The 22139-nt window shown below is 44.3% G+C and overlaps 1 protein-coding gene across 5 annotated transcripts in view; it reads right to left on the reverse strand.

Annotated features, from left to right (window-relative positions):
- MTMR3 (myotubularin related protein 3) overlaps window positions 1–22139 on the reverse strand; it is a 69156-nt gene that overhangs the window by 13704 nt on the left and 33313 nt on the right. For all 5 annotated transcript variants that reach the window (XM_069870908.1, XM_069870907.1, XM_069870904.1 and 2 more), the window contains 10 exons: window positions 21650–21766; window positions 15748–15830; window positions 13277–13443; window positions 11312–11408; window positions 10764–10877; window positions 5723–5928; window positions 5379–5510; window positions 3278–3389; window positions 2363–2558; window positions 717–902 (listed from right to left, as the gene is read on the reverse strand). In XM_069870908.1, the coding sequence (XP_069727009.1) occupies window positions 717–902; window positions 2363–2558; window positions 3278–3389; window positions 5379–5510; window positions 5723–5928; window positions 10764–10877; window positions 11312–11408; window positions 13277–13443; window positions 15748–15830; window positions 21650–21766 (1410 nt within the window). The remainder of the gene's footprint in view (window positions 1–716; window positions 903–2362; window positions 2559–3277; window positions 3390–5378; window positions 5511–5722; window positions 5929–10763; window positions 10878–11311; window positions 11409–13276; window positions 13444–15747; window positions 15831–21649; window positions 21767–22139) is intronic.

Genomic DNA, 22139 nt, shown 5'->3' on the forward strand with positions numbered 1-22139 from the left:
TAAGCCGGCACTTGACACACACTCAGTTACACGGCTGAGCTGGCAGGCGGTAATTCAAGTCAGCCGCAATCACAGGAACGCACTTTACATCTCCGAGTGGATCAGATACTGCATACGAGCTTTTACTCTTTGGGTTATTGGTCCAGCAGTCAGCAGCTGCCGCCTTCCCACAGACCTGCCCTTCCCACCTTGGAACTGATACTAGCCATCCCAGGCAAATTTCTAACAGCAGAGCTGCCTGCTTCAAAAGTAAACAAACACAGCGTGTGTATCCTACCTGACTTTAGCAGAAAAACTGCATGGAAAGGTAAGGGGGAGGGCTGGTTTTAGAAGAGGGGCTTTCAACTCAAAATAAGATCAAAGTAGAGGGATGTTTTACTGCCAGTATCTGGCTTTTCTCATGCTGTTTGGATTATATCAGTTATTTCAGCACCTCTTTGGTGAGGCTATCGAATTAGTATAATTTATTTCTTTCTAGCAAGCTTAAAATAAGTCCTCGAGGGTCCTGTTTTAGTTTTAAGAGTGAACAGACCTTGGGTCCCCAGAAGTACACACATATTTTTGTCTATGGAATCTGGGCAGTTTTCCCATTTTCCTTTTCCCGTATCGCAGTGAGATGGGAAATCAGAAACCCCTTGGGGCTCTACAGTAGGGCAGCACTGGGTACGGGTTTAGAAGCAGTCTATAAAACAGCAATCTCTCAAGCCACAACTCACAAGGAATGCTTCGTTAAACTCGAAAGAGCAAGGGAACTGCCTCTGGAGCTGATGGACGCAGTCCAGCCACTGTAAAAACACTGGGCAGCGCTCATTTAGGTCATCCGAATTCTCACCATGGCCACAGCGATCTGCAAACTTGTGGCCAAAATCCAGCCACTCCGTCTCCACTAGCACCTGGAAACCCTGCAGAAACGAGAGGACAGATGAAAAGTTCCTATTTTTCAGTGGTTCGGTATTCTTAGAGGTTGGAGACTCACGGGAATCACCTCATTCCTGTGTCCTCACTACTCCCATTTCCCTTCAGCACTGGCCTCCTTACTTATCTCTCCTGCTTTACCTAATGCCTCTGTGTTCTGACATCTTGCACAACCAAACTGGGACAGAGAGGAATTCCCAAGCCTATAGGAAAGGGAAGGGAATAAGCAGCTTACGCTGGCAGGGAAGCTCCTGGTATGTGCCCTGTCTTGACAGGCAGGGGTGAGTAGGAAACCCACCTTGATTCAAAGCCCTCTGGGTTGGAGTAACCAACACTGGGACAGGAAATCCAAAGCTCTCCCTTGAAAACGATGGGTAGATCTGTCTTATCAAGGCAAACAATCCAGATCCACGCTCAGCAAGTGCCTGCCTGTGTGTGCATTGAATGCAGCGCAGGCACAAGGCTGATTAAAGGTCGAGCTGCATGAGTTCTCATGCTAACAAAAAGGGCAAAGAATGTTTTAAAACAGCGCCCACCTCACCATACAGGATCTAAAATCCAGCACAGGTCAGGAAGGGTTTGATTTTTGGGGGAAAGAAAAAATCATAGAGCATGCTTATTAAGGGGGTTGGAACTGGATGGGGTTTGAGGTCCTTTCCAACTCAAACCATTCTATGATGCTATAATTAGAGCAAAACCAACAGCTGGTAGCTGAAAAGCTTGAATTGTGACAATGCTGAAGGCTCATTTTCCTAACCATTTCTGATCCTTGTAGGACAGCTACAGCTCATGTATTCCTCTGATGCGGTGGTGACAAGAAAGCAGGCAAAGGCTGCGTACAGAACTCTGCACTGTGAACAGGAATCACAGCACCCTTAGGAGGGAGCAGGAGGAGGTGCAGTGCCAAGGACACAGCAGTATCTTTTGACCTGATGGATGATGACTCCCAGAAGCCATGTGGAAAAGGATTGGAGGAATTTTCCACAGTTTCCTCCAAAAGACGTTGCTGCAGTTTAACCTCCTGGTCCTCATGCATCCCAGGCTTTCTAAGCAGCCGTTTGCAGCACAGTGCTCAGACACACGTTTCTGTTCTAGACAAGAAAGGCATCTTGCACGTGGGCTGGCACATGGAACCCAGCCACCACATACCTCAAAGTGCTGAAAAGGGATGGGGGAGAAAGAAATTCAGGCTGAAAAAACAGGAGAAATAAAGCTAAGTGACAGAGGACAACAAGAAAATGAAATCAGGGAAACATGCAGGTGGGAATTCTAGAGAAGAGAACAACTTCGTATCAACAGCTGGCTGAGAAATGACAGTGGTGTAATGGAAGCTGCAATAGGTACCACTTGGTACTATGTATTCCTAAGCTAAATCCTTCCCAGACAGACTTCCTCAGAAAAGGACCCAGACTGTAACCACCTCATGCTCCAGCAGCCGCTTACAAACCTCCGTGGTCCTGTAGTACGGATCGAGCAGCAGCTTGGCCAGCGCCACAATCTGGGGAGTTCGGTCCCAGCCATCTGAGCAGTGCACCAAGACAGGTCGCTGGTCTCGGTCCACGGCATGGACCACGAGTAGCGCAGATTTCAGAAGCACAGACAAATGCTGCAGCCACTTGGTACTTTCCAGAGCTGATAACCAACTAGAAGAGAAGACAAGACAGTTTTTGCCCTTTTAAAATGCTGTCAAGTTTGGATCTTTGAATTTATAAAGTCAAAGTTCCTATTTTAATAAGCTGTGAATATCATTCCTGAGTATTTTACATTTACATCTCATTAACACCTTTCCAGATGTATAAGAAACACAGCCACACAGGATACCAGCCAGTCTCTGGGATGTGCTTTGCTGCATGAGGCTTGCAAGAAACTTAATTAACGTTACCAGAAAAGAGCATAACACATCACCAGCAATGGACACCAACAAGCAGTCGTCTACCCACACTACCAGGTAATCATCACTTGTAGCACCTCTGCTGTTTGCCCCCCTCAGAGCTGACAATTTGGACTCACCACCAGTTATCGTGGACTCTGCCATGCGCCCCTGGCAGCTCAGTGCTTCGATGAAAGGCTGGAACCTGAGACGCCTTTGAAATCTCCTGCACCTCAGCTATTCTCAGGTATCCTAAAAACCTCTATCCTGTGAAGACCTACATAACCAGTTTGGTAAGGGCAGACACTCTGCAATACTCTGACCTTCCTTTGGCTCGTATTTCATGGAAATGAAGAAATACAGCTCAGCATTATTGCACAGGGAAGTCACCAAGGGAAAAAAAACCTGACTTTCAGTTTGCAGATTGGCAGCAAAAGGTGGCAGTTGCAGAAACACGTAAGGAAAGGCAAAACCCAACAAACATCCACTTACTTTCCTGGGTCTGGCATTTGTGTGCAGAGCAATCGCAGCGACTGAAAGCTCTTCCGGATAGAATGGATGTTTGCCATTCCCATGAACACCACTTCACAGTTTGGATAATATTCTGCAGGAAAACACCAAGAAAGAGGGAAGAAACTAAAAATTATGCTAAGTTTAATTTCTAAAAGAAGCTTTTTCATACAAACAAACCACTGTTGCTGCAGAGAGATGAAATAATCTGTTTATGAGTATTCCGTAAGGAGCAGCCAGTACTCGGAGCTGGGTTGGTACTCCAGACATTACAACACAGCAGAGGAAAACAGGAAAGCCTTAGCGAAGCATTTGTGTGTTTATTTTCAGTGTTTCACTTCATGTTACAGAAAGCAGCGCACAAACCCATGGGAACGGTGATACTGTTGTGCTCAAGGCTATTGAATGTTCTTAAAAAGACCAATAAACATCAGAGACTAAGAAGCGTGGACAATATTTAATTGATAATTTGCAGACGTTCTTAAATTGAATAAACTAATGTCTACCAGTTACGTATCCCTTTTCCTAACCACTCAAAGAGGCTGAATGGTCACTGCCTTCACTGCTTTACGCTGAGTTTTTCTGTGATGAGGAACAAACCTCACACACACAAGAAACGCTCAAAGCTCAGGGAAGCAGCAGATAGGGAATCCCTGAGCCTGCCTGCAGCTATTGCTGCGGGAGGTACTCGAGCAGCAACACTCAACTGCTAGGCACAGGGATAAGGAGATGCAGGAAAACACCAATTCAATAGCCTTTCCTAAATTTACTTTTCCTCTGTTTCTTCTGTCTGCAGATAAATGATGACACGATAGCTAAAATGACCGTTTCTACAAGAGAAAAAATAATTAGGATTCAGAATGCAGGATCACTGAGTGCTTGCACAAGAAAAAGCAGCAGTCTCTTAAAAGAGTGTGGTTTATATCATTTGATTTCTTAACTGTTTACCAACCCAAAAAAATTCCAGACCAACCAGAACATCAGTTAGCAATGGACCATAACTCCAGTCAGAAACAGCTGATGGTATCGAAGAAGTTAAGCAATTTTTTTGTCTTTTTACTGAATTATGCTATATAAAAGCACACCAGAAGTGAGACATTTTCATAGAGAGAGAATGAAGCAAGCTTGGCAATATCTGGAGAGAATCTATCAGCAAAAAGGAAGCACTTAATGTGGGTCAGATATATTGTCAGTGACAAGCTGTTTGGATGATTTCTATAGGGAATACAAGAACCAATATACAGGAAGAAAATTCAATTCCCTGTATACTCTGTTTTTCTGGTTTGAAATTCTGCTCTCTGATGATGACTTATTTAGTAGCTTTTGACACGTTAAATGGGAAATGCATGCTTTCTCACCGGTGGCTACACGTCAAAGGGCAGCTGTTGCGGCAAAGACCAAAACAAAGACATATGGTCAAAACAGCGTTTGTTATCTGCTCTATAGATTGTCTGCCTGGCATTTTTTTCCAGACTCCCCACCTACAGAATTTTAATAGGCTGCATTCATATCCAATAATGACCATAAAATAATACCTTGTTTAGAATGCCAACAACGTACAACTGCCAAAGAAGACAAAGTGATAACTGCAAATGCATTACTAATGGACATGAATCAGGACTTCAGTGGCTTTGGGTTACGACATAAATGCTGAAAAATGTTCCAGCTTTAGAAAAACTGCTGAGAAGTTGTGTTCTGCACTACCATTCTAGACTATTATTATTCCCTATGGTTAGTGGGTTGTTACGAGTTTGTTCAGGTTGGACACCTTTGTCTCACTCTGGTTTTTACCCTTGACTCAGCAGAGGAAGCTGATCAGTATGTTCCACGCAGTTCAGCATTTACTGAACACTGCTACCAGTTAGTTTTGTGCTCTGAGAAATATAGTTAATTACCAGCTAACCCTGTCCCTTTGAAGGACTGTGTGACAACTACAATGATTCCAAACCTTCATGTAGATGAAGGTGCACTTGCATCCACGCAGCCTGTTAAATATGTAGCACTGAAGCGTTTCTGTGTAATTACATTTGAGAAAATCCTTTTGATTAAACTTAAAAGAAAACTGGGAACGAACACTGCTCACCAGGGCACTCACAGCCTCCACCTTTGGCTCTGTTTGCCACAGCTGCTGCGTAAGATCGTGCGTCCAAGATCAAAAGCTTCTGAGGCTGTATTGCCAAACTCTCCGCTCCTGAAGCATTGGAGATCGAGGAATCTGGGAAGAGGATGGATAAGTAACTAAAAGGATACTTCAAACACTGTCTGCAACGATTCATCCATGTTCCACAAAGCACATGCACTGCACATACAGAAACTGCAGAATGCCTGATCAAATACAAAGTGTTCAATCTGTCTCAGTACATAAAATAAATCAAGCTTTTACATAAAGCTCTGCCCGTTACAGAAAAGGAACTGTAATAAACTTACCAAATTCCACATCAGAGAGGTCCCCTCCATTGGGGAAATCTCTGGAACAATTCCCATTCACTAATTTGTTGCTGTTAGACCTGGAATCTGAGGCACAGGCTTTGGCTACAGACTGGACCAGGTGTTCATCATCCGCGTTCCTCCAGCCCCACCAACTGACCTCGGGCTGCCCACAGCGGGAAATGACAGCCCCATTGCTCTGGTGCCTGAAAAGAGAATTCAGAGAACAGCAGTGCGTAACTTGGAAGAATTAGGATGAAAACCATGAAAAATGGGGCACTCCAGTAGCTCGATTCCTGTTGGAGACCTTTCCATTGCTCAGGCAGTTATTCTCAACCTGTGAATCAGTGGCAATGTATTTCACGCGATTCCCTTCACAGCGACAGAGAGGTAAAGGCAAAGTCCAGGTTGGTAAGAGGAAACAGTGTGACAATCTATCACTCGTGAGTGCTGCTGAGCAGCCCCAGGCTGGCAGCAGCGCTGGCCTCCTGCTATGGCTCAGCCGCAACACTTACCTCGTGCCAAGGCTCCTTGCTGTAAAACTTGAAATTACAAACTAGGTTGCAATATGGTATTTTTAAGTGTTTTTCATAGCTCTCTGTAATTGTTTCATATAAAATGCCTTCCCCAAGAGGAAGCAGCTGACACGCTGCATTATCTGAGTGAAAGGAGAAGCAATCTGAATGCCATGGCACTTACTCCAAGTGCCAGCCAACTGTGTGCACAGGAACGTGTATTCCTGCTGAAATGAATAACCCTCCAGAAACAGCGCTCCCAATATGAAATGGGTTCAGCAAAACCTATGTGCCGATCACTGAAAGGTCACCTCGTTCTCCGCTGCGCTCGCACAAATAACAACAGAAAATAAAACATCTTTGCACGTGTAAGAAATCTATTCTGAACACTCAGACAAGCTCATTTATTTTTCCATATGTTCTCCCAGATTTCATTACAACCTGCCTGCGGAATCATTTTTGTAGGTTCATAAACAGTTACATTTTCATCTCCAGATATTTGCCTCCCATTTATATAATGAATAATAAAGAATCATTAGGCCAGAAGTTGAGTTCATTGATAGCTGTGAAGCCCCAACACTCCTAAGCCCGCACAAACATACAACGTTCCAATGTACCACCAGAAGTCAGCAAGCAATTCTATTTACGGTAATGTTGGAGGCCTGAGGAATCACACTCATTCCAGCTGGACCAGCCACGGGAACAAAAAATAGCAAATAGTTGAAGTGTCATTCTGAGGTCCCTGGAGACAGAGCTGGGCATAAGAGGGTGTCACTCGGATCTTGGTAACCAAAAAGAGATTTAATAAAATTAAATCACTGCTCCACTGCTGATCTCCCAGCCCTCCAGAGAGAAGGCAACAGGCTCCCAGCAGAAACCGAGCTGTCCATCACCATTAGGTAACCGTGATGCCTTTACAAAGCCCTGTACAACCTTATGATGCACAGTGCGACTCTGCATGAGCTCCATCTTCCCTGTGTTCAAGCAGCCTTCAAGTACAGCAATAAATCCCCCAAGTCCTTGTAGTTACGCAGACAGGGAGGATGATGAAGATTCCACACCTCCCTCCAAAGGATTAGTTAAATGCTAGCACTTGCAACTGAAAAAAACATCACTGCCTTATAGGAAAACAATTCAGCACAGGGTACCCGGCAATTTTCTGTTTCCCTGCACTTCCCATGCTGCCCGCATGGGAGATCACCACCAGCAGTGGGTGACCAAAAGCCCCCTCCAACACAGGCTATTCCCAAGCAGGTTCTTGGGAGTTCAGGACATAGTATGTTTTGGATGAAGTTCTCGCTACCATCTCTCCACAAAACTCCAGAAGGCTTCTCCCTCATGCTGACGTTCTGGGACCTGAACAGATGAGCTACAAGCCCCACATTAGAGGCCAACTTTATCTGCAGAAATATGGGCCTGAGTCTGCAAAAACTGTGAACACAAAGGAACTCTGCAGCAGCCAGGAGCAGGGTTTTTCTAGAAACCTGCTCATAACCCAGCAGTGACACTCCTGACAGTCCAACCTCTGCCAAGTTGCCCTGATCTCTGCCCACCTGGCTCTGCAGCCAGTGTGTGTTGTCATCCCTCTGAATGCTGGACAGGAACAGACAGCGAGGCTTTCATTGGCAGGCATCTGTGTCTCTGGTCTCTCTCTGTCCCAGCATTCAGCAAAGAATCTCAGACAAGTGACCGGATGAATTTTAAACAGATCATTATAAGGTTTTTTCCCCCCTGACGTAAAGCAAAAAGGTGATTTTTTTGACATGTGATCAATAATGAACCTAACAGACCCCAAATCACCTCCAATAGATAAAAAAGTTAGATGAGCTTTGGTCCCTTGTTCCTCCAAAAGTACAACAAATGATATTTTTATGGTAACACAGAGAAAACTACACATGGATTTCCAATGACACGGATCATCAGCCACTAGCTGATGCGAGCTTGCGGGATGATGAACTGGGTGTCTCAAAAAATCTATTATTAAATGTCAAGATAAGGGAAAAAAGAAATCAAAACAGAGACTTTTCTTCTCCTGATTTTCAGATCACAAATGAAAAATTGCGTGGTAGTTTAAAATACATAATCTCATCAAAATTGGGTTGAATGCCAGGGATGAAACAGTTTCAGTCTGTGAGGTCTTTTGAACTTTTAAATTGCTCTCCCATAAATCCCCTAGGATGCGAGCTGCACCCAGGAGCACAGAGCCAGTGATGCCCTTCTGTGCAGTGAGGAAAAAACCACAGAGGCTTCCCTGTGCTTGCAGGTGAGGGCTGGATTTTATGATCTCAAAGCCTCTTCCAACCAAACGATTCTATGATTCTTTTGCACATATTTATAAAATTCATACTCATATGTACAGCCATAAAAATAAAATACACTCAATCTTTAAAATTCTGCACATGCTTGAAAGCCTTTTTCCCCTCTCAGAGCTGAACAGAGGATGGAGCAATTCCTCAACATTCAGAGATTCTGCCAACTCCTTTATTATTTGGAAGGCAAAGGAGAAAAGATAAGAGGATTTAAAGATAATGGTCTGCTGCCACAAGCTAATTTGTTCTCTCTGCACGGAACGAGAACTCTTAAGCTGGGTAAATAAAGTTTTGTGGCCTGCTCTTAAATGTTGCACCCTTGTTCCTCTGACCCATCAGCTTTACCAATCTCCAAATTCAGCTTGTGCTCTGAGAACAGTTTTTCCTTTCTGTCTGTTCAGAAGGGATGGGCAGCCTTAATAGAATTATCCATATTCATTACTGTTTTAATCCCTCTGTCATCTGACTTTTTAAAGCAATTTAAACATTTATGGGAGGATAACTCCACCAGGAAAGCGGCCAAGGTGCTAAATGACAGGTCCCAGAGTATATTAAAAAAACAGATGCTGAGATGTATTTCTTACTAAAGCAGCTGTCAAAAGCCAGTAGCTCGGAAAAGCAGTTCTGTTCTGAAAAATTGCTGGATTCAGTCTAAGACAGAGGCTGTCTGATCAAAACTATTTAAAATATGCAGGTAAGGCTAACACACAGAGTCTCTAGTAAGCCAAGTTTTATATCTCCCTTAAGACATTTGGGGCTTTGTCCTTGTGTATAACCGCAGTCTGAGTCTGAGTCAGGTGACTATGAGGGACAAACCACCGGCGTGCTAAGCCAGAGATGCCATTTATCATTCTTGCAGCTGTGCTGGTGTCTCCATCTCATTTTTTTTCATTTTCATATTAAACAAACCCAAATCAATCTTACCTGAGGTGACTGCCCTCGGAATGACTTGCAGGAGATGCAAATGCTGAGTGCTCTCACATGATGTGTTTGGAATTAACAGACACAAACCATTATGCTCACTCCCACTGACTGTAATAAGCCTGCCTTACCTCATTTACGGCTCGCCAAGGGCCAGGACGTGCTGCTGTCCAACACATCCTTGGAGTTTTGAATAGGTATAAAACAACAGACATAGCAGGAGTAAATGTACAGACAAAGACCTCTTATCTAACACTGTTAGTTAATAGTCAGCACTGGTGAGAACGCACCTCAAATCCTGGATTCAGTTCTGAGCCCCTCACTACAAGAAGGACATTGAGGTGCAGGAGCATCTGGACAAGGGAATGGAGCTGGGGAAACATCTGAAGAACAGGGGTTCTGGGAGCAGCTGAGGGCGTTGTTTAGTCTGGAGGAGACTGAGGGAAGACCTCATCGCTTTCTGCAGCTCCTGGAAAGGAGGTTGTGGTGAGGTGGGTGCTGGGCTCTTCTCCCAAGCGACAGGATGAGAGGAAACGGCCTCAAGTTGCAGCAGGGCAGGTTTGGATTAGACATCAGGAAAAATGTCTTCATGGAAAGGGTTCTTGGGCATTGGTAGAGGCTGCCCAGGGAGATGGTGGAGTCACCATCCCTGGAGGTGTTTAAAAGACAGGTAGATGACGTGCTCAGGGATCTGGTTTAGTAGTGGACAGGTATGGTTGGACTCCATGATCTCAATGGTCTTTTCCAACCAAGCAACTCAGATTCATGCAAGCAGTCTCCTGCCATCCTCCTTTCATATCTAAACCCTTAGGGTGGTTTGTGTTTTGTCCTGGGCTCCTGTTTCCTATACCACTTCTGGGATCCTGCTGGAGTGGACCTGCAGGATCCTGCCCCAGACAGAGTCCCAGGGCGGATGAGCTCAGGTACCACTCTCACAGGACATGGAGGAGGCTGTGCCAGGTTTTGTTGCCTCTTCCCAGTTGTCCAGCTCTGCCCTAGCAGGTCCAGGGCCTTTGCGCAGCACCCTCCATATCGCCTTACACAGGCAAAAATACAGTAAGATGCAAGCTAGACCTCTCTTCACTCTGAATAAATTATAAAAACTATCACTTTAAAATAATTTATCACCTTTGCTAAAGTCTGCCAGGCGCCGTAAGGGGACATCTGGGGCCCAGAGGAGCCCGAGCACCTTTCAGTACAAGCCAAGATTCCCAGTTACAACTTATTTCAGCTTTCACTCACAAGAACACCCCATTTACAGCCCAGGGAAAGCTGATCCAGCTGCAAGAGCCTCACCTGTACACAACAGCAGGGATGCGCTTCCAGGACCGAAAGCTCGCCACACTCTCTAGCTCCTTATCCGTGATCCAGGCGGGAACTATGATTTCCTGGGGGTAACTACCACAGAGCCTGCAGGAAAAGTGGTGCAAAGGGTTGAACATAAGTAATACAGAGCAGCAACATGCTTCCCAGCCAACACACATGGATAAACAACCTGACATCTCAGCAATCTGCTGTTTCATTAATTCCTGTTTCATTATAAGTTAAGGAACCCCTCCTTTGCACACAAAAAAAAGCTCCGTGACCATCTAGGTCTCCAAGAAATCCTCCAGCAAGCATATCAAAATCTGGTATTTCCAAGCCTACAAAAACTGTAACAGCTAATTATTGTTAAATAGTACTTTAAAAGCACATCTTTTTCTATAAAATGACAAAAGTCACAATTCTACTTGTCCCTTACTAGGAACTGCGGAACTTGGAAACAAGTTCCAGTAATCTGCTCTATCAGAACTGGTGCATTGAGCTGCCACTTGGCTGTGAACCAGCAGCCCCCAGAACCTTACTTGTACTTCTCATTGATGTTGGAAATCCTCCAGGCATTGTTCATATCAAACCCCATCCGCTCCACTTCGTTTTTAAACCTTGAGGTTACGTGTTCTCCTGGGTATGGGAAGTGGAGAAAGAAAACAAGTGAGAAATAAGAAGCAAGATTCCTACTTTTCCAAATAAACACCTCTGCACTCATCCTTATTAAACCTGAAAGGAGAACAGAATAGTCCAAAACCACCAACAACATTCCACAATCCTAGCGTGAAAATCCATAGCAGAAGATCCACAGCTTGCAGCACTGGTTCTCCTCGAGCAGCTCTCCAGCAACACCCAAGTCCACAAAGGACATCTCCAGAACAACCACCTTCCAGAAACCCAGGTGAGAAACAACAACACTGCAGATCTAACCAAGCCCAGAAGCAAAAGCAATTTAGATCCACCAGCAGCCTCAGGGGAAAAACACCAGTGGCTTTTCTCTTCCGAAGTTCAACAGAATTTTGTATCAATGAGGATGTGAAGCTCTGGCCTGAGTGACAGTGAAAGGGTAACACAGAGAGTGTGGTCTGGAACTTGGGCAACCTCCCTTGAGCCCACAATTTCAGTCCAGGCTTCCCATAGGGCTGTAGGCAAGCCCTGTCATTTAACCCCCATCCCAGTTTTCCATTTCTAAACTGGGCATTATTCCTCTGTAAGCCATGTGGGGATGTGACAGTCAAACACCTAAACGATAGACATCAGTCATAGGATCCCCACAAACTCCTGGATTAACAGATTAAAGGGATGGGAATGAGAAACATTGATTTCCTACACATGTTTTTTAAAGTATCAAAACAACTGAAAAATGTACAACAGCAATAAAAAACTGTTCTGAGAGTCCAGAGAATCTGAAGGTACTTAATCAGCGTCCAGAAGGGAATAGCAACATTTCCAGCCTCATGGAGGTAAGAGATGTGATAAATGTAATGAATGTGTGAGCAACACAAGGCAAAATGGTTCTGAAATTCTCTCCCTTGCTTGTCTCTGTAAATTACCACATCCCTAAATCATGGGGCAGATCATCACCCACGAGGCGACAGAGATCTATTTAAAACTTAATCTCTACGCATTACACATTTCCATCACATATTCAAGAAAACCCTGAAGTCTTCAAATACCTGAGACACATGGAGGTACAGATCTACCTCAAAGACTACAGGAGGGGCCCTTGATCAGGGAGTGCAGGAACAGGACAAGGGGGAACGGTTTTGAGCTGAAAGAGGGGAGACAGAGATGAGATCTTGGGAAGAAACGTTTTCTTGGGAGGGTGGGGAGGCCCTCCAGCTTTCCGGGAGCATCTTTCAGTACTGGAAGCTGCTCTAAGGTCCCCCCCACAGTCTCCTCTTCTCCAGGACAAACAACCCCAACTCTCCCAGCAGGCCTTTTCTTATGCCTTTTGAAAGGTAAAACGTGAGACTGATATTGTGCAATCAGAGAACATTCACTCTTCAAGGCACAGGATGGTAAAATCTACAGACCTGGCTGACCTTCCTCACTTTTTCCCTTTCCAGCACGTCACTGGTACAACAGTGCCATAAAAACAGAAATAGTTCTGCTCTCCCTTCCCAATCTCCAATCAATTAGCCTGGAGCTTGCCAACCATTTCCCACTCCTCACGTGAACTTCTCATGAGCTCAAGTTAATCATCTCCCAGCCACCGACTCAAGCAGGTCAGCTGCTCCAGATCTGGATTTACAACAGCTGGATCGCTCCGTAGAGATGGACTGGGACAATCCATCCCAGCCAGACAACCAACTCTGTCACATTCTTCCTTAGCAGCAACTGTTTTAAATGAGCAGCAGGGTGCTCTTGCAGACCATAGGATGGACTTTCTTATCAGCTGCTGTGAGGAACGGTCATTAAAACCTGGGATACATCTTTAAGGACTTTTCTGAAGAGCAAATGAGAATACTAGACATACTGACAATATTGTTCCCACGTACCTGGCCGACACAAGTCCCCGTGCTGCTCCTTCTCGCTAGCATACACCTCCATACACCAGGCGTGGTAGGCAAATGAGAAGAGGTCTTCTATCTTGGAAGGAGGGCGGATGGCATTGTTCAGCCGCTTCAGCCAATCTTGACACTGCTCAAAAGTCGGAAACTGACACCTGTGCCAGAAACAGTTACCTTTAATTTTCAGTAAAAGAGGCCAGGCTGAGGGCTGGCTGTGAAACCCTCTGTGCAAGCACAACGCGAGAACACCACCTTATGGGTTATTTAGCTCTGCTTCTATCTACATTCCAATGGTGAGTAAAATGAAACCTTTGGGTATTAGTAAAGAAACACACAGTTGCAGAGCCAAAATAAACCGCAAGTGGGGAAGCAATGCTGTGTGAATGACTAAGCCAGCGGCATGGCCCGCCAGTCAGGGATGAGGGAGACATTTATGCACATGTTTACTATAAACCCAAGGACAACATCACTGAGTTCAGCTTGTGTCTGCACAACTCAGACCAGGAACGTGTTCACAGCACCTTGCCGACCTGCAGTCTCAGATGGCAACTCCCCAAACCATCACATACTCTATAATCCAGGCACCATGTTCCCGTAAGCAAATACTTGTTTTATCAGACAAAAACATCCATCTCATTAATGTACTTAATTTGAGAATAAGGACAAACTCCAGTACCTGAAATCTTACCTTATTTCCCTATCTCATATACTAGGATTCTCTTTCCTGGCCATGGTGAGAAGTACAAACAGCGTTTTTTGACACTGAACTTTGCTTAATGCTATGGACAACAATCAGCGAGAGTATTCCCTGCACAGGAGGAACCGATTTCCAAGCAGTACATTAAAATTACATTAGCTTGTCTTTTCAACGAGATTCCTGTGTCCTTTCAAATAAAAGGGTGAAAATAAGATATATGATTTATTTTGCTCTGGCAGATTTCTTCACTATTTTATAAGTATAAAATATTCACTAAGCATTTACAACCAGCTCAGCTGGTGTTCAGCTACCTTCTGGCTTTCTGACAGCACCTGCATTCTCTACGGGCAGGATTCATTATCCTACCTGCAAATAGCTCAAAGTCAACCAGTGGAAGGAAAAAGACAGGCCCAGCTCACGAACACATCAGAAATAGCTGGGAGGAATTGCAGCCCGGAGGTGTTTATTCCTCACCAGCAACTGCAGAGCAAGCCCAGACTCCTGCCTTACTTAGGCTGGGCAATCCTCAGCCAGGCAGGATGCATCCCACCCTACAGACCCCACTTGCCTTCTAAATTCCTTTAAAGTTAGTGTTGCAAATAACAAGCGCAATCTTCACTAGAGTCCTGCTATTCAGAGCACAAACTACTTTGTTGGTGAAAAAGAACAGGAATTCGTTTTAAGTCTGCTATTCTGGCCCCACACTTTTGAGTCACCAGTGTCATCAAGATGCTTAGAGATGGAATTTTGAAGGGAAATACATAAGGAAGGGCATCAATACAAATCATTTGTATTCCTTGTACAATTGAAGAGAAATAACAAATTAATGTAGAGAGAAAGGTGACTTTTTTAAATGTCAAGAGCTACAAGTTAAGAGGAAGTTAAATATTGAATTCAAATTAAACTAAATATTACTTCTAAAGTAAAATCAGTCTTCATCAAAACACAGCATTTCAGGAAGCAGCTGGCCTGTTAAACATTCCAAGTGCGCCGCTATGACTCGGGCTCATTTCATTATACAAAAGGTATTGCCAGCAAACATTTAATCAAAAAGAAATGTTCCTTTCTTGTTAATTAAAGTTTATAGATCAAAATTAATCTCTGCAGCAGAAGGTAGGAAATGGCTGCAGCTCTGGCTCAGAGCTGAGAGGCTCCAAACTCTGCTGAAGGACAGACAGCAATAAACACTCCCCTAACGTGACACTATCTGCTTCCCTGGGTTATAGAGTGGGCTGCAGACCTGGCTTTACACGTTCCCTGCCTTTCTTTTCCAACAGGCTGCTAGGTTTTAAGGACAGCAACTGCACCCTCGCAGCTGTTAAAAACACAAGAAGCCTAATGTATCCAGACTGAAGGATAGAACTGCACAAGCCCAGAACCCTCCAAGCCCCAAATCCAGATTACTTTTCCAAGAAGTGTGTATTTCAGCAGTTTTAGCCAGTTCTCTACCTTGTAAGTAAGCAAAGCAATACACTATAAGTGACCGTAATGCAGGGGAAGTGCAGTGAGACAAATTCATTTCAGAATAAACCCAAGACGAGCCATTTGGATGGGCTCAGACCGAGGTTTGCAGCTCTACTGTATCACAGCAAACAAAAACACAGACCACGCTGCTCCCACCCTCTTTACAGAAACACTCATGCAAAATCAGACAAAAGTGAGGGAAAGCAAGTCCATTAAGTAAAAAAAAAAGCACTGCCTTTAAACCTCACAGAACATGGAAAGCAAGGTTACCCCCATTCCACATTCAGCCCATTCCTACCTTATAACCTTGCAGTCCTTGCAAGTCAAATGTAGTTGAAATATATCACGGCACTCAACGCTTTCTATAAGCTGCAACGGAACCTGCAATTGAACACATACATGATTTTATTTCAAGCAGCACTAGCATTGTCATTTCTTTATACATCTCACAAGGATTTATTCTAGGACTGCACAGAGTCTGCAAAGAGAGAGAAACACTACAGAACTACTGCAACAGCTCCCAAGTGTGGTACCATGGATCAGCAGCTCCAGCTCCACTGCTGAATGGTCCAAAAACCTGACAAGGCTGCAGTGCTGTGACAAACATGTAGGTGGGGAAAGCAGCAGAAACCGAAGGGGTTCAAAACACGCCCTTTAGACAGACCACAAACAGCAGCAGCGCTGGACTCTGCTTCACTGGAGGGAGCACCAACCCTGCTCTTCCAGGCCCAGTGAGGCTGCCAGCAGGTTACCTGGTGTTCCTGCTGTGGTAATTGGGCCAGTAAAGAGCAAAGAACTCGCATAGAAGGAGACCAGACAAGGTGGGGTCTGACTTGACAGCCCAGCAGGAAAGCTGGAACACGAATTCTGGCCCACATTTTCCATATCATTACTGGTTTGAGTTCCATGACGGTCTGATGTAAAGTACACGATCAGCAACAACAGGGGCATCTGAACCCAAGGTCTTCTCCTGTGAGATGAGCCCCTTCTGCACCGGCCATCACTCAGCTAAAACCGCAGTCAGCTGCGGGAATAGATCTCAGACTGGAGAATCCTCCGTTCCTTCTTCCCAGCTGGACAACCTCACATACACCAATAATTCAAATTTACTAATGACTTCCACAGCACTAACATGGAAAGTCAGGTACTTTTCCCCAGCTAAATGAGTTCAGGTGCCACAAAACTTGCTTTTTCAGTCAAACACTGCTTTGGCTGTTAACATTCTTTTTTCCTCTCCCCCAAGCCCTCTTGTACTGCATTTTTTCCCCCGTGTTCATCTCCATTTAAGCAGTTCTTACCCTTCGTCCCTCCTCCAGTCTGTTCCTGGCTCCTCTTCCTCCAGTCTGCACTCTAAGGACACGCTTAAGTATTCTCTACTCCTGCATTATTTCTAATTTCCCTCTCTCAAAGTCACTCTGTTCCTGCCCTTCCCGTCTGCCCTCTGCTCCACAGCCATTCTTTCTCCTGACAGCCCACACACTGCTCACCACCTATTCACTCAGAATGTGCTGATTATTCTTCAGGGCATCCTTCATATCAATCTTTTTCACTTTCTTTTCCGGTCACAAAAGCCTTTCCTCCGATCCTCCTGTATTTTCTATCTCCTTCCTCTCCATTATTCTCCCTCAGTAAAACTCTGGCAAATTATCTGCCTTCGCCCCATCCTTTTCCACTGATAACCTTCCCTCTCCATTGTGATGTTTGTCAGCCTGATGCACGCAGCAAGTCAGACACCCCGCACAGGCAGCTTGCTCTTGAAAGAGCCATTAATTCTATTTGCAGGCGCCTCGCCACATAATAATGGCTATTGAAATAAAGCAGTGGAGAAGCAATCATTGCTGCTTTCATAAGAATAAACACGCTTTGTTATCCAAGGCCAATGCTATCACATTATAGAGTGCTAGAGCATCACACTCTGGCTGTATCTGCCTCTCAACTGTCTCTTCTTTAAAGTTATCACCTTTTAAACAACAGCAACACTCTACGACTCAAGTTTTTATTTCTGAATTGGGTTTATTACTTTAATTACTGGAACTCTTATCTAACAGCAGGACAAGATCTGTTTAGAGAACAATACAGAGGCTGGAAGAGGGGGATACCTTCATAATCTTATGAAGTTCAATGGAGATAGGTGTATGGTCTTGTACCTGGGAATACCCAACGCTGGAACGCAGCTCAGACTGGGTCCCACGTGGTGGAGAAGGACCTGGGGGTCTTGGCGGACAACAGGCTCAATGAGTGAGCAGTGTGCAAGCAGCAGCAAAGGCAGCCAGCAGAGAAAATCATTATTCTACTCAGTGTTTGGAATACTGCATTCTGCTTTGGTCCCCATTATATAAAAAAACACATGGTCAGGCTAGAGAAGGTCCAGAGTAAAGCTTCTGAGATGGTCAGAGGTCTCTACAAAGGTCAGATGTCTGTATAAAGAATACCTAAAGGAAATTCTGCTTTTAATTACTAATTATATTTAGGTTTTGTTTTCAAGGTAACCACCATGGTTGGACTTGATGATCTCAGAGGTCTTTCCAACATTAATGGTTCTATGATTCTATGATTTAGTCCCCCTCTGCTTTCCCCATTAGCACACCTGCAATGGGAACAGAGGACCAGGACACAAAAAGAAAACAAGGATTAAGCTGTTGTTCAGCACAGATGAACTGCACCAGTGCTACAGCTGCCAGGGAAGACACCAAATCAGACACTTTTCCATTAAAAAAGCAAGGGGAAGCTCATACTCAGCAAGACTAGTCTCCATCTTGCCCATATAAGGTTTGTTTTCTTAACAGTGTCACAGAATCATGGAATGGTTTGGGTTGGAAGGGACCTCAAATCCCATCCAGTTCCAACCCCTGCCATGGGCAGGGACACCTCCCACTGGATCAGGTTGCTCAAGAAGCAAGCGTCCAACACCTGCTACTTGAAGGAGGCTATGTATAAATCTGTGGCTCCCTGCACTTCTCCCAGGAATGCCAGCAGCTCACAGGGAGATGATGACCAGACACGTTCACCAGCTGCAAAGGTTGAAATTTTCTTAAGGAAAGCCAATCGATGGAGATCAGCCTGGGAACCAAATTTCCATATGCACGGACAGATCACTGTTGAGTCTGCATTTTTATCCCACGGCTAAACCTAAGCCAACACTTTTGAATGTCATAATCCATCCAATTTATACATGGTCTACTGGAGCTTTTGTTTTTGTATTTAAAACACCATGTTGCTATTACTAGTGGGATCCAGGAAACGATCCATGGAAAAGGTTTACGCATGCAGCTGGTTTCTGCAACACTGCAATGTCAGCATTACCAACTTGTAAATGTATTTCTTTTCAAGCACAGGTGCAGCAGGCACCCTGGAAGCTCTGAGCTACTCAGAGAGCTTTCACAAGCATCGTTTTGACAGCCACTCCATTGAATTCTGGACATAAAGAGAACAGCAAAGTAAAAACCAAAGCCCAGGAACCCATTTTCAGCTGGATTCCATTTCCTTCAGGCAGTTGCCTTTACAAGGGGTGAGCTGCTGTCAGGCTCTTCCTTGAGGACCAATTCTATCCCGAGAAATCCCACCTGCTTCAAGAGGAGATGCCAGCACACAACTGCATACTCAGACATGGAGACTACTCCAGTATGGACTCACTGAGAATCCTCTTCCTTACACAGTAATTTCCTCACACAGCATTTCGCTGCGGTGACACAGCCATCAGTGTGGCTGCACTTAGTCACAACAGTGATTCTTACAGAAATCAATCCAAATACCCCCAACTCTTAACATGAGGAAACATTGAAAAATTTTCAAAAGCGTTTTACAGGTGTTTTCTGAACAGCTCCAGCAATACAAAAACAGTGAGAAAGAATCAAGATAAACACAATCAACCATTGCTCAGTAATCAAGAATAATCCAACTGGTTATTACTCCAAAATATAACAGTTTAACTATGATTCCTAATTATTGCAAGCATGTTTTATCTTTAAAGCTATTCCAAATCCTGTATGCCTTGGGTTCCAGTAGAGCTCATGCTACGTTATTAGTGATGGCGATAGATGGTTTCAGAAGAATAATCTATATTCTGCTTGACCTCACACACTATTAAGCTGACATTTTCTGGTTGATGATGACATATGGAGCAGGACTAGTGACCTCTAAGAGATCAGACAGAGTGAGAAAGCAGGATACTGGATGTGAAAGCCAAGGAGGCAAAATCAGCAAGGTAATATTGACAAATGTTTACGGACCCTTTCCTGAACACAAAAAAAAGAATTAAAAAAACATCAATTCTTGTTACTGCTCAAAGATATTAAACTGAAAAATCTAAAAAAATCAATACCCCAGTTACTGTAGGCCAGGCAGGACAGTAGGCACAGCACATGCATCAGTGGCTTCCCTAATAAAGTCATTTCCTGGCATTCCTCAGGACAAACTCTTGATTTCTGGAGCTTCTCTTATTTCTCACATCTCCGCTCCTTGCTTTTAATATCCCTTCCTTTGCTTTGTCCATGCAAGTTGCAGTTTCATACAACATTCAGTGAAAAATCAAGTCATGCTGCCTCTTCATGTGTACAAACCTGTACCGCCTCCTCTCTGCAGTGGAACACAACAGCCCTCAAATTTCCAAATAAACCTTTGTCACCATAAACTTTTTGCCATCACTTTGAGTGATCACCATGTTCAGAAATAACACCTTTATTTGCTGAAACCCCCACATCACCGTGAATTTTAGCACCTTCATACTGTACACAGCTGCTCACCAGCCTGGCAGACACACCTATTGAGCCTGCCACACTGGCAATTCATCACCTAAATAGCACTTAACATGATTAATGGTAAATGTGACACAGGCACATTTCAATGTCTGTAGGCAACATGCCTATATAATTAGAGATAACAAATCAGGTAAGATTCAGTTGGTAAACAACTTTTTTTACAGAGCTAATAATTCAGTTCTGGCACAAAACCATAGGGACAGATTTAGACTATATTAGACATAAGGAAGAATTTCTTCACTATGAGAGTGATGCGGCACTGGAACAGGTTGCCCAGAGCAGTGGCGGCTGCCTCATCCCTGGAGATGTTCCAGGCCACGCTGGATGGGGCCTTGGGCAGTCTGATCTAGTGGGATGTGTTCCTGCCCATCACAGGGGGGTTGGAACTAGATGATATTTAAGGTCCCTTCGAACCCCAACTATTCTATGAGTCCACATAAAACAATTTGAGACTAACATGGCATTGAAAATTAAATCAGTTTGGTGCACAGGTGTTCCAGACCATCATGTTGCATGTGGCTCAGCCACACGAATGTGCCAGACACTTGTCAGGTCTTAGATTTTGCTTCCTTTGCTTTTCTCAGTTTTGGAATAACATGCTGATTTGGTTTGTCACACTTAACTCTCCCCTGGACTGTTCCGGATTTGGGACTGACACACGGCAATTTTGAACAACCAGCTAGAGACAGGACCTGCCCTGAAATACAGAAACTGGCAAAAAAATCATCATCGGATAAAAAAAAAAATATATGCTTTGATTCTTGGGACTTCATTTTATTTGTTTCATTACGAATAGCCACAGATGTCTTCCTGTGCCAGGTATAACGTCCTACCGATTTCTGTGTAGTTCACAAACGGTAACACAGCCAGCGAGACTGGCACATGTCAGCATTAGCCCACTGCAAAGAACAAGGCGATGTCCATTTAATCCATGTTTACGATCAGGAGAAGCTGGATGTGTAACAGCCTTTAAGAATAGACAACTTGGAGTAAAGCTCTCTAAAGAAATGAGTGGGCACCGAAGGTGAGGGCCAATTCACAGACCATGCTACCCAATTTCAGGAGCTGGACCTACTTCCACCTCTTGAAGTTGCCAGCAAGGCACAAACCCAGCTTAGGTGCTCGAACAGCCCTTTGGAAGAGCTTTTATTTCTCTAGGGAGCTCATGGAGAATAATTGGATGGCACAGCCAGCTGTAAAGAGAATGCAAAGCTGAGCAGCGTGAAGCCTCCTTACTAAGTCTGATTTTCAGAGGTACCAAGACATCTTTTGATGCCTAAATTTGTAACCTTTCTCCCTGAAAAATGTGATTTGGACATCATAAGGAGATTTTTCATTATCACTAATGTTAGATGACAGGATCACTGTACCTTACCCTAAACTCTCTCATTTGGGTTGAGTTCAGCATACCTGTACCAACACAGGAGCACAAATAACACTTACATTCACAATAGACTCCTTGAACTTGATATGAAGCCTGTAATTCGAAAGTGCAATGATGGCATCCTCTGCGCGTCCTACGTACTCCGTACTCTCACCATGAAGCTCAATGAATGGGACCTTCAGAAGGGGAAGAAAAATCATTCAGAAACCATTCACCAAAACTGTGCCGCTCCTGCAAGCACACACTCAAGCACACAGCATCATTAAAACATGGGTAGATGAAGTGTTCAAGGGTGGTTTAGTAGTGTGCAGGTACAGCTTGACTCCATCTCAGACTATGATTCTATTAAATCAAAATGAAATGCTGCTGAGACTCAGCCTGGCTGTTCCTGCTAGGAAGGAAAGTCTCATGTAAGGTTGGTTCAGAGGTTAATTGAAGCCTTTTTTAAAAACAATTCCTCATTTTCTCTTAATTTTCCTGAGCTGTAAGTGCTTGGTCAGGGAAAACAAGGAACTCATATGACAAATCTGTGTGAAATATCCTCACATT

This window comes from Phaenicophaeus curvirostris, chromosome 17 (assembly GCF_032191515.1).
Source record: "Phaenicophaeus curvirostris isolate KB17595 chromosome 17, BPBGC_Pcur_1.0, whole genome shotgun sequence".
Taxonomy (NCBI): Eukaryota; Metazoa; Chordata; class Aves; order Cuculiformes; family Cuculidae; genus Phaenicophaeus; species Phaenicophaeus curvirostris.